General features: G+C 38.2%; 1 protein-coding gene across 1 annotated transcript in view; it reads right to left on the bottom strand.

The window, feature by feature from the left end:
• The window catches only part of RNLS (renalase, FAD-dependent amine oxidase), a 400,690-nt gene that overhangs the window by 58,974 nt on the left and 323,667 nt on the right, over positions 1-18,049 (bottom strand). The window contains exon 5 of the mRNA XM_006831435.1: positions 6,447-6,620. Within this exon, the coding sequence (XP_006831498.1) occupies positions 6,447-6,620 (174 nt within the window). The remainder of the gene's footprint in view (positions 1-6,446; positions 6,621-18,049) is intronic.

The following is an 18,049-nucleotide window of genomic DNA, read 5'->3' on the forward strand; positions in this document are numbered from 1 at the left end:
GTTTATAAAAGGTATTTGCAACGTATTAGTTATTGGTTTTGCAATATTCTATCATGCAATCTCCAGCATCGTTTCTATCACCATGGCCATATTTTCCAACTACCGATCCTTTTTCTTTGTTTCCAACCTTTGCAATCCAATCACCAGTAACCATCAATATATATTGACTGCATATATGAAGTTGCATGAAGAAGTTGGTAGAAGTCTTCAATTTCATCATCACAGGCTTTAGTGGCTGATGCATAAATTTGAATAACAGTGGTATTAACTGGTCTTGCTTGTAGGCGTATGGATATTATCCTATCACAGACAGTGTTGTACTTCAATACAGATATTGATATGTTCTTTTTAATGATGAGTGTGATGCCATTCCTCTTCAATTTGTTATTTCTGGCATGGTAAACCATGTGATTGTCAGATTCAAAATTGCCAATTCCAAGACATTTCAGCTCACTAATGCCTAGCATATCAGTGTTTATGCATTGTTTCATTTTGACAATTGCCAATTTTCCTACATTCATTCTTCCTTCATTCCATGTTCTAATTATTAATAGATGTTTATAGCTGTTGCTCTTTATTTTGAGTTGTGCCCCATCAGCAAACAAAAATCCTGATGATTTCCTTCCATTTGCAGCATCATGGTCAACTCTATTTTGAAGAGGCAGCTCTTCCCTAGTTGTATTTTGAGTGCCTTCAACACTGAGGGGCTCGTATTCTGGCACCATCTCTAGCAATATTCTGGTGCTCTTTATCATGTTTCAATATTCAGTATTTTGGTGCTGACGCCGTTCTCCTGATATTCATATGGCTTTCATTGACTAAATATCTCTCTCTCTTCCTTCTCTTTGTCTGGAAGTTCAGCTGAAACCTATCCACTGTGGGTGACCTTGCTGGTATTTAAAATACTTGTGGTATAGCTTCCAGCATCACCGCAACACGCAACCCACCACAGTATGACAAACCTACAGAAGAGTGGTGGAATTTTAATGGTAGAAACGTCTCTCTATATTTTTTACACAAAAATATACTCATAGGCTATATGACGGAGCTTCAAAGGCTTGTGAAAAACTACATTATCTTGTAATTCCATTTGTGCTAAAATATTTTGAAACCTCATATATCTATATTATATATGTGTATATATATAGTTGTTGTTAAGTGCCATTGAGTCAGTTCCAACTCATAGAAACCCTATAAAGGGTTTCCAAGGAGCAGATGGTGAGCCTGAACCACTGACTTTGCTATATATATATACATATATATAGTATTTTCAATAGCTTCATATGCATGCAAAAGCTGGACAGTGAATAAGGAAGACTGTAGAAGAATTGATGCTTTTGAGTTATAGTGTTGGAGAAGAACATTGAAAGTGCCATGGGATACCAGAAGAACAAACATATCTGTGTTGGAAGAAGTGCAGCCAGAGCGTCCGAACTTCATGGCCAAACTTCATGTCTCATACTTTGGACATATTGTCAGGAGGGACCAGTCATTGGAGAAGGATATCCTGTTTGGTAAGGCGGAGGGTCAGAGATAAAGAGGAAGACCCCCAGCGAGATGGATTGGCAAAGTGGCAGCATCAACAGGCTCAAGCGTGGCAACAATTGTGAGGTTGGCCCAGGACCAGGCAGTGTTTGGTACGGTGGTGCATAGTGTGTCTATGAGTCAGAATCAACTCTATGGCACCTAACAACAAGAAAAACTAACACTCTTACAGCAGGAACTAAAAAAAAACAAAAACAAAAAAACCTAAAATTCAGAAAAATTATTTTCAGGGTTACTTATAATTTTACTTATTTAATCTAGCCTGACTCTTATCTTAACAAAGAGTTGTATTCTTCTAAGTTAAACTTTTATGTTCATTGCTTTGGAGAATATAATTTCTGAATCAGTGACTGACGTAATACTTATACTAATGGATACCTTGGTGGTGGTGCACGGTGATGTGCTTTGGAGTTGGTTCTGACTCATAGCGACCCTCTATAGGGTTTCCGAGGCTGTAAATCTTTATGGGAGCAGAAAGCCTCATCTTTCTCCCATGGAATAACTGGTAGTTTCAAACTGCTGACCTTGAAGTTAGCAGCCTGACTTGTAACCTCTATGCTATCAGAGCTCCTTAGACACTACTTGATATTTGCTGTGTATCATGTACATTTCTTTATATGCTTAGTTTAATCCTCAATAAGGCTTTGGTCTTGGTGTTGTTTTCCTTAATTTATAGATGAGGAAACAGTTTAAGTTATTTGTGTGACATCGTATGGTTATTAAGTTGTAGAACTGAGTTGAACCCAGGAAGTCTGACTTCAGGATAGTTTTCTTTCAAATTTAAGATCTGAGGAGGAAATTGGAGACCTTTTTGGCAGGTAAACATGTCTCACTGATGGCACTGCTGACTTTCTATGCCTTCTGTATGGCAGACATTGCTAACTGCTGGCAGAATCTTTGTAATCATTCTTTGTTTTGCTCTAGATAACAACTATATGTTGAACAAGTCACGCTTGTCCCGAAACCTATTTATCATCCATGCAGGTATAATCTGTTTGTTTTACCAGAAAGACATATGCTAAGTGTTTTGCTTGAGACTTAGATGCTCACTGAACCCAATTTTCTTCTTCCAACATATGTAGCTAGACTACATTTCCAGTTTCCCTTCCACATAGGTGTGGACATATGACTGTGTTCTCTTCAAGAGTATGAACCAGACGTGTATTATTCTAGGTCCTGACTAAAACATCTCTAGTGTATCTCCTTAATTCTCTTTTCCAGTCACAGATTTGGTGTGTAAGAATACAGTAAGTTTTATAAGCTACTTGATGTAGTTGGCAGAGTTAAAAGATTATAAGAGTCTGAATCTGTGAATTACTTTTTTTAATGAAAGTTACTGTTGTAGGCTGAGTTCTCTAAAGAAACAAATCCAGTGAAGTGTGTGTTTGTGTATATAAAATCCTAAAGGAATGGCTCACATGGTTATAGAGGCTGGAAGTCCTAAGACCCTGGGTCAGGCATTGACTGGAGGCTTCTCCTAACTCATGAAACTCTGGGGGCTGACAAAGCCAAGGTAGGCAGGTTGCTGACACAGAGGTTTCAGAGGCCAACAAAACCCAAAAGTATCAGAATCCAGAATATCTATCTATGTATATATCTATATGTCTAATGCAAGTCACAACATGAGAAAAGTCCCTTTGCAACTGACTGACTTGTCACATCAGATCACAACACAGTGAGTACATCATTACATAACTTCCAAACCACTGAAAATCAAGGCCTCGCCAAGTTGAGACACAACCTTAACCATCACAGATACCTGCCAATCATATACACTTATTTGGACTTTATATGAGCAAGAAATATATTTCTGTAATGCTCAGGCCATTAAAATGTTTGAATGTGTTTGTAGCAATAACTAGCAATACAAACACAAGGGCTGTGTAATAACACATCACTAAAAAGTTTCAGAGACAGAACTTGAATTAAGTTTGAGTCTAAATTCTTCTTACTAGGCCAATCTTATATCAATCATTAAAAATACATGATAAACATTAATGATAAAGACCTTATTTTAACCAAAATTGTCTCAAGTTATAATCCCATTAAGATTTTACTTTATGTGCTACAAGAGCTCTTCCATCTCTACACAATCTCAGATACTTCCCTCCTGATACCTTCAGAATACTTTCTGCCCCTTTACCTGGCCTACAACTCCTGCCCAGGTAGGAAGCAGAAAAGAAGACATCGAAGTTGGGATTTCTCTTGGGGAATTATTTCTGTAGGATGTGTCATCTGCATATCAAATGTTAATTAATCTTCCTTCAATCCTGATGCCACGTTCCTCTTTATATTATCCTGATTCTCAGATTGTTGGCTCAGCATATAAATTGAATTAGTATGGTGCAATAATACAACCTTAGTGCACACCTTTCCTAGTTTTGAACCACTCAGTACCCCTTTGTTCTGTTCTGCCTCTTGGTCTATATGGGCACAATTAAGTGTTATAGAATATCCATCCTTCATAATGTTATGTATGCACAGTTTGTCACGATTCACATAGTCCAAAATCTTTGCATAGTCAGTGAAGCACAAACAAGTATCTTTCTAGCACTCTCTGCTATCAGTCAAGATACATCTGACATCAGCAATGCTATCCCTAGTTCCACGTCCTCTTTGGAATCCAGTTTGAATTATATATATCTATATAATACGCACTGGACTGTGAATCACAAGGTTTGAGGTTCAAGCCCACCAGCTGGTCCACAGAATAAAGACGAGACTTTCTGTTCCTGCAAAGATTTAAAGCCTCGGAATCTCCATATAGGGTCGCTATGAGTCAGAACTGACTCCACAGCACTCAACAACAACAAGTATATAAAAAGGTTCCTGGTGTTACACTGTAGGATAAGCACTGGACTACTAACTGCAAGGTCAGAGATTCAAACCTACTAGCTGCAATAACTTCACAAACTGCTATTGTATCACAATGTAGTTGTGCTCACCCACCATCCCACTCCATTTACATGCCTTCATTTTGTATGTTAAGAGATATATTTCTTTCCTCCCTACATGCTTTTAATAGTAGAGAATATCACTTTGATCCATAAATACAAACCAACTATTCCATCTGGCCTCACCCAAAGAAACTGAGATCTACTAAATGTTGGAAAAATGACATTAAAAGTCAATATGTTATTCTACAAAGTATTGTGTAGTTTTAAGGGATTTTCAAAGGTAATTTTGAGTATATCTGATTCTTCTTTTCTGGCACCAGCTTTAAAATATCACTTTCCACATGAGATCTGATTCTACTTGAAGACAATTGGCACTATGGGTTGTCAACCCAGCATTCATTATGTATTTCTTTCTTCCTAACAAATACCTCTTTATTCAGGTTCTAGTTCCTTCCAGGAGTAGATCTTGTATCCTCTAAGTGATCGAGTGAGTTATAGTCCACTTGTCAGTGATTGGTTTAGGAATGGTCGAGTGACCCAAATCCATTCAATGAGATACAAAGAGAAGTCAGCTGAGGTGCTTCTGGACAGTGTTCTTGATTCTTGGCAGGGGACTTTTCTTCTGAAATATGTTGTTGGGTCTAGGTGTAACTCCAACACTAATTTCACTCTGGTCATCAGTACTCTGAGAGTGATGTCAACACCAAGAGTAACAGAGTACAGAAGAGTACACATAGTAATTACTTTGAAAATTACTCAGTTCCTGAGTAAACTACACCCTGGGGTCTATTCAGCCTTTTCTACTTAGGTAACATAACAAATGTTCTTACTGTTTAAACAAGTTTAGATTGCTGTTTTGTGCTACAGACAGATGAGCACACTCTAACAGATATCATATCTTTTAAAAGCAATTACAAAAGATAGTGTCCAATTCATGGCATGCAACATGAGAAGACCAAGGTTTATTTTCCTTTTCTCAGAACAAAGCAATTGCAGAGTTAAAAATAATGGTTAGCCCATTGCCGTTGCAGAGCATTTCATGAACTGCTGATTGTACATATATATGGTATCATGTTAACATAAACAGTCCAGCCCTTAGGGGGTTTTAAGTTATACAAGAAACATTTTTCTAAGATCATGTGCTTTGATATAAAAACCATACTCCAGCCCAGTTCTATCTATCATTATATAATTCTGGCAAGTCAGGAGACCTTAATTGGTGATTTTATCAAGCAAGACTCCTAACTAATGGCTTGATGAAACCATCGCCATCCCATAAAACACCATAACAAATTGAAATGACAATTATTTACACAAGTTTAGTCATTTTGGATCATTACAGCTTATTTCACGTAAAACAGTATTTTGGCGATCACTAAAACCATACAAAAAGAATCCACTTTCACCTTTATGCTTGAAATTAATCTGAGCTATGTTTTCCTTGCAATTCACATCTAATTTTAATACCTTCGACAAGAAAGATAGGTATAAACCTCACTGTATTCTAATAAAGCTCTTACAAAACATTTCATCTATCACTTTAATTTTACTTATCTTCCAGATGAAACATACATAAATATCATTGGTTTCAAGTTAAAATTTTTTCAGAACATAGTAAAAAGTACTTTTTATTTCTAGACTGGGAAGCAAAGCAACATTTATCAAATTAAAAACAAAAACTAAAAACAAACTCCACCAACAAAAGAATGATGAGAAATAACATTTACATATAGATAGATCGATATTAAAGCAGAGCTTGGACCATTTTGAAATCATTTCATGAACTCAGTAATACAAACCATGTGGCAAATGATTTTCAGAAAAACGTTGCTGGTTTCACTGTGTATTTTATTATTGGCCAAATGTGACATTAAGTTTTATCCCTCGTGGCTTGGAGTTAAATACTTACTCCTTTCAGAATGGCAACACTCAATTAAACAGCATTTTTCATGATCTACACCCACCATTGTTACTGTATTTAAGGGACATAATAGGGGTACTGACCTATATTGCGCTTCTTATTATCAATGGAGATGAAGCGTATGCAGGGATTACTGGTGATGTACTGGCCAGCCCAAGGGACACCAATCTTCGAGCCAGCTTCATAAAAGAGGCCCAGAGCGTAGCGAGAGGAGTAGCTCACAGACTCCAGTTGCTGCCTTTGGCATTCACTAATTACTGTGGAGGAAAAAATAAAAGGCATCAGACTTGAAAATATTATCTTTCCTTATAGTACATTAAATAGAAAACCCCTTTAAACTGGTTCCAAATCCTTCCACCAATTCCATCTCAACATAAATTTTGAAAGATAATGTAAAATAGCACCAGCTTTAATTTTTTTTTTTTTTTTTCAGAATGTGACGTTGGCATAAATTTTTCTATCAAGCAGAAGGTCCAAACTCCCTGGACTAGCATTCAATGCTCTCAAAATCTATTTTCAAGTTGCTTTTCAACCCTTAGATCCTATTACTGTCTTGGGACTATCTAGTAAGATTTAGATTCCATATATCAAGCACTCTGTAAGTGTCAGAGTATTGGCTCACTAACTGAAGAGGCATTTCACGTTATCATAACCACAGTCTTATAAGGTAGAGTACTACTCCCATTTTATAGAGGGTGAGACTAATGCTGTAGCTCTTATGGATTCCTGAAATTCTCCCCTGGAATACAGCAATTTGTTTGTCATCATTCTTCCAGTGGATTACAATAATTCCATAAACATAAGAGCATTGGTGTGCCTCTGTTGGAAAAGCACTGGACTCCTAACCACAAGGCTGGTGATTCAAAACCATTAGTCACTCCTCGGAAACCCTATACAGAGCCCTGATGAGTTGGAACCTACTGATGACACACACCACCACAACAAATAAGCATAAGAATCACACCTTAGTCATCTCTATTATTGATCCCATATTCTACTCTACTCTGTACAGATACACCAAGAAGGAAAGTGTAGAGATAGAACACAAACACAGGCATTCAAAATTCATGGAAACATCATTGTTGCTGTTAAGTGCTGAGGTGGTTTTGAATCATAACAACTCTGTATAAGGTTTCTTAGAGTGGCAAGTGGGTTTTGAATCTCTGATCTTGTGGTTAGCAGTCCAGTGCATTTCCTACAGTTCAGTGCTTATCCAGCGTCACACTAGAACTCATTGTTGTTGTTGTTAGGTATCATCGAGTTGGTGCCAACTCATAGCGACCCAATGCACAACAGAACGAAACACTGCCCGGTCCTGGGCCAATCTCACAATTGTTGCTATGTTTGAGCTCATGGATGCTGCCAATGTGCCAATCCATCTCACTGGGGGTCTTCCTCATAGACCTCTAGAACTCATGTTGTTGTTGTTGTTGTTATGTGCTGTGGAGTCGGTTCCGACTCATAGCGACCCTGCACAGGGTTTCCAAGGCTGTAAATCTTTACGGGAGCAGAAAGCCTCATCTTTCTCCTGCAGAACAGCTGGTGGTTTCGAACTGCTGACCTTGCAGTTCACAGCCCGATTCGTAACCACTATGCTACCAGAGCTCCTTCTAGAAGTCATAGAAGGTAAATAATCAGTACATAGAAAGGCATGGCATTATAGGATAAGCACAGAACTGCTAACTGCAAGGTTGGTGTTTCAAACCCACCAGCCACTCCTTGGAAACCCGATACAGGGTCACTATGAATCAGAACCAACTCAACAGCATTTAACAACAACAACAAATAGCAAGGGCCTGAGAATGGAATTCTGGGTTGAAATCCTGACTTGGGCACTTACTTGGTATGTGACAATGGCTAAACTGCTAAATTACTCAGATTATAGCCTTCTTGTCTTTAATACTGATAATGGTACTAAATGCACTTATTGTGAAGATTAAATGAAATAATGTATAGCACAGTGCTTAGCATAGAGTAAGTGCGCATTAAACAATTGGTTTTTTCTATCATAGATATAAAAGTATTCAGGAAAATGGAATAATATTCCAACTCCAATCCCTCTACCCTTAAGGATCTTAGGGAGCTTCTTATGCATATAAAAATATGAAATAACAAAAAAACAAGTCCAAACCCATTGCTGTAGAGATCACTATAATTTGAGGCCAGAGAAAGCCATTCTGTGGGCTTAAGCAGGTCAGTTCTAAACTGTAACTAACATATGAAAAATTTCATTTAATTAATGAAAAAAATCATAATCTAACACAGCAGGGATAGGAAGAAATCAAGGTAGGGGCAGCAGGTATCTGACTAATCCGAGTGGCTTTAGGAGGTAGAAAGAGTCTACAAGTAAATATTTAAGTGCAATAGTAATACTACATAGTGTTGTTGCAATTTTCTGGCTCGAAAACATTTTTATAAGTCTGACCTAATTAAATTTCACAAAAGCCTTACATGATACCTTATTTTACACCATCGTGATGCTAAGTAACTTATCCCAGGTTATACATCTACTTAAAACAAAATTTCTCACAATGAGACCAATAAGCAACATCTTAATAAATGCAGAAAAGACTGAAGTGCTCAAGGATTTCATTTTACTTGGATTCACAATCAACTTCTATGGAAGCAGTAGTCAAGACATCAAAGGAGGTATTATATTGGTCAAATCTGCTACAAAAGACCTCTTAAATAAAGGATTAAAAGACACAGATATCACTTGGAGAACTAGGGGGCACCTGACCCAAGCCGCAGTATTTTCAATCACTTCATATGCATGTGAAACCTGGACAATGAGTAAGAAAACATGGAGAAGAATACTGAATATACCATGAAGTATCAGAAGAATGAATAAATCTATGTTGGAATGAGCACAGCCAGAACGTTTCTTAGATGCAAGGATGGAGAGACATGGTCTTAGATACTTTGGACATGTTTTTAATTAGGCGGGACCGGGTCCTGGAAAAGGAAATTATGTTTGATAAAGTAGAGAGTCAGCAAAAAAGAGGACCCTCAAAGAGGTGGATTGGCAATTAGCTACTACAACAAGCTTAAATATAGCAATTATTGTGAGGACACCATCAGACCAGGCAATGTTTCAGTCTGTTGTTGGACTGAACTTTATGACACCTACATCAGTACAGCTTCTGAGCCATTTGGTCAAGACAAAACAGAGTTCCTTGATTCGAGTCATTTATATATCTTCATTACCCTGTACTCTTCCCTCCTGATGTGTGAATCTGAGCTTCAAAATGAACTTTGTTATAGCTTTCTTTGCTGACATTAATGGTTATTTTGCACTCACTTAGAAGTAAAAGCCATTATTCATTTTCACCATCACTTTCTGCATTATTAAAGCTTTAACTGCTTCACGAACAAATGATTTTCTGACATTGTCCTCGTTACTCTCAACATAGCTTGAGTATCATTTTATTATTTAATCCGTGTTGAAAGTAATGGCTTGCTGCTATGCCTACTGCTAAGGAGCTCTGGTAGCGTAGTGGTTACGAATCGGGCTGTGAACTGTAAGGTCAGCAGTTTGAAACTACCAGCGGTTCCGCGGGAGAAAGATGAGGCGTTCTGCTCCCGTAAAGATTAACAGCCTCGGAAACCCTGTGCAGGGTCACTATGAGTTGGAACCGACTCCACGGCACTTAACAACAACAACAACATGCCTACTGCTTTCTAAGAGAGAAGGTAAAAGAGAATAGTACTCAAAATTGAGTACCTATTATGTACTAGAAATCTTATCTCTAAATTACTCATTTAAAAAATTAAAACAACAAAAACTACAAAAAAAACATTTAGTAATCGAAAGGACCTGAAGCTGGGCTGTTTCCCACCCCCACCCCCCAAAGCAAACGGAAGGGTCAACTAGGTTGACAACCAAATTGGAACTTCCACTCCCCCACACCCACACATTTAACTAGTTTTTAGACAAACTGACAAGGGGCAAATTCCACTGGGCATCTCTCTGTAAAGGAAATTGATATCTATACAGAAACAGCAATTAACCTTATACAACCTGTCTGCTCCGGGGTCTCTCTAATTCATTTTAAGAGCATGGAGGTAAGAGGTCTCACAGAAATCATCACAATTTCTAGGCACATTCACGAGCAAAAAAAATTCATCTTCAGGTCCTACTGCAATGGAGGCAGGACCTAACCAAATGTCAAAGAGAGCTGCTTTAGTCCCCAAATGTATATATGTTGACAAGAAAAATATTTTCTTTCACTTTCTTGTATTCAGAAATGTCAAATGGACAACAAAGCTCATTGCCATCAAGTTGATTCAGACTCATAGCGACTCTACAGGACAAAGCTGAACTGCCCACTAGGGCTTCTTAGACTGTAAGACTGCCACATCCTTCTCCCACAGAATAGCTGTTGGGTTCGAACCACTGACTTTTCAGTTAGTAGCTGACCATTTCACCACTATATTGTCAAATGTCCTTAAATGACTGCAAAGGAAGGCTTATATAAAGATGCCTAATTTCAATATGGAGTCCTGGTGTGGCACTGCTGGATAATGTACTGGACCACAAGGTCAGTGGTTCAAACCCAGCCATTCCTCAGAATCTCTATAAAGAGTCGCAACCAACTTGATGGCATTTAACAACAACAACCAAAGAAAAATAGTTGTTTTTCTTTCCTATTGTTTACTTATAATACGAAGTCCTGATGTGGTACTGTAGGATAATGCACTGGACCAAAAGGTCAGTTTGAACAGCAAGGCTGGCAGTTCAAACTCACCAGCTCCTCAGGAAACCCTATACAGAGTCTCTATGCGTCGGAACTGACTTGACAACACTTAAAAGTTACAATATAAAAATGAAGATGCAAAGATTGTGTTGTGTTGAACTTTGCTTTTCTAAGTTTCAGGACAGTGACTGATGTAACATGTACTTTTAATAAAGAGGAGTGAATACAACCTTATTTTAGAAAATTTGGAAAGTACATAAATAGAAACAACTGTTAGCATTTTATATTTATTAATCTTTTCCTAATGTTTTCGTTAAACATGTGATCTTGTACATACAATTTTGCATATTGTAGTTTTGCTTACGAGTTGACACAAGAACTCATTTTAATGGCTCCATAAAAGTTGATGGAGTGGATGTTGCGTAGTTTGCTTAGCCATTCCGTTATTGTTGGACATTTGCTTCTTATTTTGTTATTCACCTATTTGTGCATAAATCTTTATCTATGTTTCTCATTATTTCCTTTAGAGCAAAGAAACATTAACTGATTTTCAGGAAGGTTATACCAATTTATAACTTCGTTAACAGTGTATAGAGTCCTGGTTGTGGTGCTGTGGGTTAATGAGCTGAACTGCAAAGTTGCTTTGAACTATAAGGTTGGTAGTTCAAGCTCACTAGTCACTCTTCAGAAACCCTATCCAAGGTCACTATGGATTGGAATCGACTCAATGGCACTTCACAATAACAACAACTGTGTATGAAAGATCCATTTCACTGTGTCCTTGCCGGTTTTAAATACTGCTTTCTTTTTTGGATAATTTGATATGATAGGAAAAACAGATCTTTTTCTAGTTCTTAGTTCTAATATATATTTATTTCTTTGACTGGCATTCTAGACCTATGTTTTACATGTCTACTAGCCCCTATGTGACGTGCTGGCTGGGGTAAAGCTGTAGGCTATGCACCAGACTACTATCCACAACCCACCAGCTGCTCCCCGGAAACCCTATACAGGGTCACAATGAGTTGGAACTGGGTTAACGGCACTTAACAACTGCCTGTATGGATTTTTCTCTTCTGAAAACAATCTGTTCATGTTATTTTGATAATTGGCCTACTACTTTCTTCATGTTTTAAAAATGGTTTTTATGAATGGGCAATATATGATTCAGATTCAGATTTCCATTTACCTTTTTTTGTGAAAATTTCCCTATGTACTGTTTATGTTTTAGCATTGTATATGACATATGGAGTTCTGGTGTGGCACTGTAGGGTAAAGCACTGGACCTTAAGGTCAATTTGAACCACAAGGTCAGTGGTTCAAAATCACCAGTCACTCCTCTGAAACCCTATCTATATAGGTTCGCTGTGAGCCAGAGCCCACTGGATGGCATTCATTGCTTCCTTTGCCATGTAAAAATACTTGTTAAGTGCCCTTGAGTCAGTAGAGACTCATGTTGTTGTTGTTGTTAAGTGCTGTCGAGTCGATTCCGACCCATAGCGACCCTGTACAGGGTTTCTGAGGCTATAAATCTTTATGGGAGCAGACCGCCTCATCTTTCTCCCATGGAACCGCTGGTAGTTTCGAACTGTTGACCTTGAGGTTCACAGCCCGATTCGTAACCACTATGTTATAGCAATCCTTTATAGGGTTTCTGAGGAGCCGCTAGTGAGTTTGAATCACCGACCGTGTGGTCCAATTCATTATCCTACAGCACCACACCATCAGAAATGTACTCATGTACTCATGTTTCTTACTCTTGCTCCTTCAGTTCCACTCCTGGCTGTTTTTCTGTGTTACGTGTCTGGGATGCTGCCTGCTATGGGTTGAATTGCCTTGTGGTCTGATATCTGGCCATTGAGAGGCATAAACAGAAGATTCCAGGGTAGAAAGGGATCAAAGGCTGGGATATTGATTCCTATTTTTCCATCAGTGGTTTAAGCTCACCAGCTGCTCCTTGGAAAGCCTATACAGGGTCACGCTATGAGTCAGAACCTCCGCAGTGGCATTTAACAAAACATCTGTTCCTTCCTGGAGTCCTGGTATGGTGCTGTAGGATAAATGCAGGACCTCAAGTTTGGTTTGAACCATAAGATCGGTGGTTCAAACTCACCAGCAACTTCTTGGAAATCCTACACTGGGACACTATGAGTCAGAGTCGACTCGCAGGCACTTAACAACAACTATTCCTTACGGCTTTTCCAGGTGCTGCCAACGGCTGAGTTCCTCTACAGTTAAATTTCCTGCCAGATAGCCCAGTTCATCTTCCATAGTTCCAACTTTCAGGCTTATCAGTACCCTTGATTCCTCTGCATACCCTTTCGATCCAGACATAGTAATTGTTTACAACTCTTGCTAGTTCTTAGTACCATAACATCCTTTGCTGGTTGCCTTAACCGTGCCCTCTGTAATGTCCCTTCACTAAATTCTTTCAGTAAAACCCTTCTGTGTACCTCATCTATTTTATTCTGGCCTTCTGAAACAATCCTTAGCTATTATTCCTACTTCTAGGAAAATATCAAGAAACAGACAAAGAAAGAGTGCTACATTCTCCTCTTACAGAGTGGTAGAAGGAGTTCTAATGTGGCGCTGTGGGTTAATGCGTCAGACTGCAAAGTCATTTGAACTGCAAGGTCAGTGGTTCAAGCTCACCAGATGCTCCTTGGAAATCCTATACAGAGTTGCTATGGGTAGGAATCAATTCGACGGCACTTAACAACAACAGCGTGGTAGACATCAACCTCTTAATGCCAACTCCTTGGGGACTGAGTATTCCTGAATCAGAATATTTGGCAGTTTGTGAAGGTCTGTGTTTTCAACTATTTTTCTCTCCATTTAATAATGGCTTTTTGGTCATCACAATAAATATATCAATACTGGTAGAAAAATGAACATTCTTTAGTGCTAACCTGGCATTCATAATCAGTATTGTTGTTAGATGCCATAGAGTCAGTAATGATTCATAGTGACCCTATACACACAGAACGAAACACTGCCCAGTCCTGCGCCAACATCACAATCATTGCTACATTTGAGCCCATTGCTGCTGCCACTGTGCCAATCCATCTCTTTGGGGGTCTTCTTCATTTTCTCCGTACTGCACTTTACCAAATATGATACACTTCTCCAGGGACTGGTCCCTCCTGATAATAAGTCCAAAGTATCAGAGAAGGAGTCTGGGCATCCTGGCTTCCAACGAGCATTCTAGCTGTACTTCTAACAAAGACTCGTTTGTTCTTTTAGCAGTTCATGGCACTTTTAATATTCTCCTCCAACACCATAACTCAAATGCATCAATTCTTCTACCATCTTCCTTATTCACTGTCCAACTTTCACATGAATACAAAGTTATTTTAAATACCATGTGGCTTGGGTAAGGCGCATCTTAGTCCTCAAACTGACATCTTTGCTTTTTAACACTTTAAAGAGGTCTTGTACAGCAGATTTGCATAATGCAATATATCATTTGATTTCTTGACTGCTGCTTCAGTGAATGTTGATGATTGATCCGAGCAAAATGAAGTCTTCGACAAGTTCAATCTTTTCTCCATTTGTATAGATGTTTATTGGTCCAGTGGTGAGGATTTTTGTTTTCTTTACACTGAGATGCAAGTCATACCGAAGGCTGTGGTCCTTGATCTTCATCAGTAAGTACTTTCAGTTCTTTTCACATTCAGCTAGTAAGACTATCATCTATCTGTAAATCACAGGTTGTTAATGAGTCTTCCTCCAATCCAGATGCTTCGTTTATCTTCATATAATCTAGCTTCTCAGATTATGTGCTCAGAATACAGACTGAATAACTATGGTAAAAGAATACAACTCTGGTGCACACCTTTGCTAATTTAAAACTATACAGTATTCCTTGTTGTTTCAACAATGGCCTCTTGATCTATTTACAGAATACTCATATACTTGGCAATGGTGTTCATATCTTGTCATGATCCACACAATCGAAAACTTTTGCTTAGTCAATAAAGCATAGGTAAATATGTTTCTAGTATTCTTTGCTTTCAAGCAAGATCCATTTGACATCACCAATGATATCCCTTGTTCCACGTCCTTGTCTGAATCTGAATTGAACCACTGGAAGTCTGCTGTCAAGGTACTGATGTAGCAGTTTTTCGATTACCTTTAGCAAAATTTTACTTGTATGAGATGTTAATGATATTGTCTGATGATTTCCATATTACCTTTCTTTGGAATGGGCACAAATATGGATCTCTTCCAGTCAGTTGGCCAGGTATTGGTCTTGCAAATTTCTTGGCTTAGATGAGTGAGTGTGTGCAGTGCTTCATCAGTTTGTTGAAAGATTTCAATTTGTATTCATCAATTCCCAGAGCTTTGTTCTTTGCCAATGACTTCAAAGCACGTTGGACTTCTTCCTTCTGTATCAATGGCTCTTGATCAAATACTACCTCTGGAAATGGTTGGACATCAACTATGTCTTTTTGGTAAAGAGTATTCTTCCATCTTCTTTTGATGCTTTCTATGTCATTCAATATTTTGCAAATAAAATCCTTCATTGTTTCAAGTCCAGAATTGAATTTTTTCTTCAGCTCTTTCAGCATGAGAAATGCTGAACATGTTCTTCCCTTTTGGCTTTTTAACTCCATGTCATTTCATATTTTGTTAAAATATTTGACTTTGTCTTCTCAGGCTGCTTTTTGAAATTTTCTATTTAGCTCTTTTACCGCTTCATTTCTTCCATCTGCTTTAGCATCTCTATGCTGGAGAGCAAATTTCAGTCTCTTCTAAAATCCATTTTTGTCTTTTCCTTCTTACTTGTCTTTTAATGACCTTTTGCTTTCTTCCTGTATGATATTCTTGGTGTCATCCCTCAATTCTTTTGTTCTTTGTTCTTTAGTGTCTAATGTAGCACACATCTGTTCATCAGATGATCTCTAAATTCAGGTGAGACATATTCAAGGTCATATTTTAGCTCTTGTGGACTTGTTTTAATTTTCTTTAGCTTCAGCCTGAAACTGCATATGAGCATATGTCCCACAGTCTGTTCCTGACCTTCTTTTGGGTGATGACATGGTGCTTTTCTATTTTCTCTTTCCACAGATGTAATCAATTTGATTTCTGTGTATTCCATCTGGTGAGGTCCATGTATATAGTTGTCTTTTATTTTTTTTTTTTTTTTTTAAAGGTATCTGCAATGAAGAAGTCATTGGTCTTGCAATAATCTATTCATGTGATATCCAGCATCGTTCCTGTCACCCAGGCCATATTTTCTGATGACTGATCCTTCCTATTTGTTTCCAGCCGCATTCCAGTCATTAGTAAATTATCAATATACCTTGATTGCATGTTTGATGAATATCACATTGGACAAGTTGATAGAAGTCTTCAATTTGTCATTCTCAGCATAGCAAACCATGTGACTGTCAGATTCAAAATGACAATACCAGTCCATTTCAGCTCACTAATCCCTAAGATTTTGATGCTATGCATTCCATTTCATTTTTGACAATTTCCAACTTTCCTAGATTCATACCTCATATAGTCCATGTTCCAATTATTAATGGATGTTTACAGCTGTTTCTCATCTTTTTGAGTTGTGCTCCATTAGCAAATGAAGGGTCCGAAGGCTTTACTTGCGACAATCACAGTCAGCTCTAATTTGAGGAGGAAGCTCTTCCCCTGTTGTATTTTGAGTGCTTCATCTTCTGGCACTGTATCTGACAATATTCTGTCTCTTCATTATGTTACAATATTCAATATTTCGGTGCTGACAGTGTTCCACTGCTATTCATAAGCTTTTCAGTTACTAAATATTCAGAAGTAGGCCATCTCTCCTTCCTAGTTTGTCTTCATCTGGAAGTTCATCTGAAACCTGTCCACCATGGTTGACCCAACTGTTATTTAAAAGACTGGTGACATAGCTTCCAGAATCACAACAACATGCAAGCCACCATGGTATGATAAACTGACAGAGGGGGATTGGATCAATATTGTAGTTAATAAATGTTGCTCACATTGACACTTGGTATTGAAAGCCTTAACATTACATTCTCTCAAATTTTGTTGGTTACACACAATTACAGAATATTGCTATTATTCTGATTTGTCACTATACATCACAAATCAAGAACAGTTAAAGTGAGGAGGTCAATTTGTATTGAAGCTCTGCATCAAGGGTAACGGACTGCTCTTGATTTGATTATTGATAGTTTTGCTGCTGCTAAATTCCAAGAGCATCAAGACATTTTATGCACCGGTTCTCCTTCTAACATTAGATCCTCCAGCACTAAAGGTATACATAATCAAACGTATCTGAGCCAGAGTAGCCAGTAGGTTCCTCTTTACTCACAGTGACTGTATAAATAATAAGGAAAACCCATTTTCCATAAAGAGTTCTCCTAGCAAGCCACCATTCGTCTTTCCATTTCCTAGTAGGCCATCACTCTTGTTTCATACTGTGGTGGCTTGCCTGCTGCTGTGATTCTGAAGATATGCCATTGGTACTTTAAATACTAGCAGGGTCATCCATGTGGTGGTGTTGTTAATGCATAGTGACCCTGTATAGAGCTTCCTAGGAGTGGCTGGTGAATTTGAACTGCTGACACTTTGGCTGTGGCATAAACTGACCTTGAAGTTCAGGCTTCAGATGTGCTTCCAGACTATGAAACACCTAGAAGGAGAGACAGACTACTTCTGAATAGTCACTGAACACCTTCTGAATAGCAGTGGAACATTGTCAGGTATAGTGCTAAATGACAGAAGGAACTCAAAGTACAACTGGTAATAAGCTACTGCCTCAAAGTACAATTTACCGTAATGGCGTGAATGAAGTAAAACTTTGAGACCTTCATTCGCTGATGAGCACAACTCCAAATAAAGAGAAACAACGGTAAATATCCATTAATAAACAGAATAAGGAATGTATGAAATGGAATGCATAAAGATTGAAACTGTAAGCATTAGTGGGTTGGAATGGACTGATACTGGCCATTTTGAATCTGACAATCACATGGTTTACT

This window comes from Chrysochloris asiatica, unplaced genomic scaffold (assembly GCF_000296735.1).
Source record: "Chrysochloris asiatica unplaced genomic scaffold, ChrAsi1.0 scaffold00003, whole genome shotgun sequence".
Taxonomy (NCBI): domain Eukaryota; kingdom Metazoa; phylum Chordata; class Mammalia; order Afrosoricida; family Chrysochloridae; genus Chrysochloris; species Chrysochloris asiatica.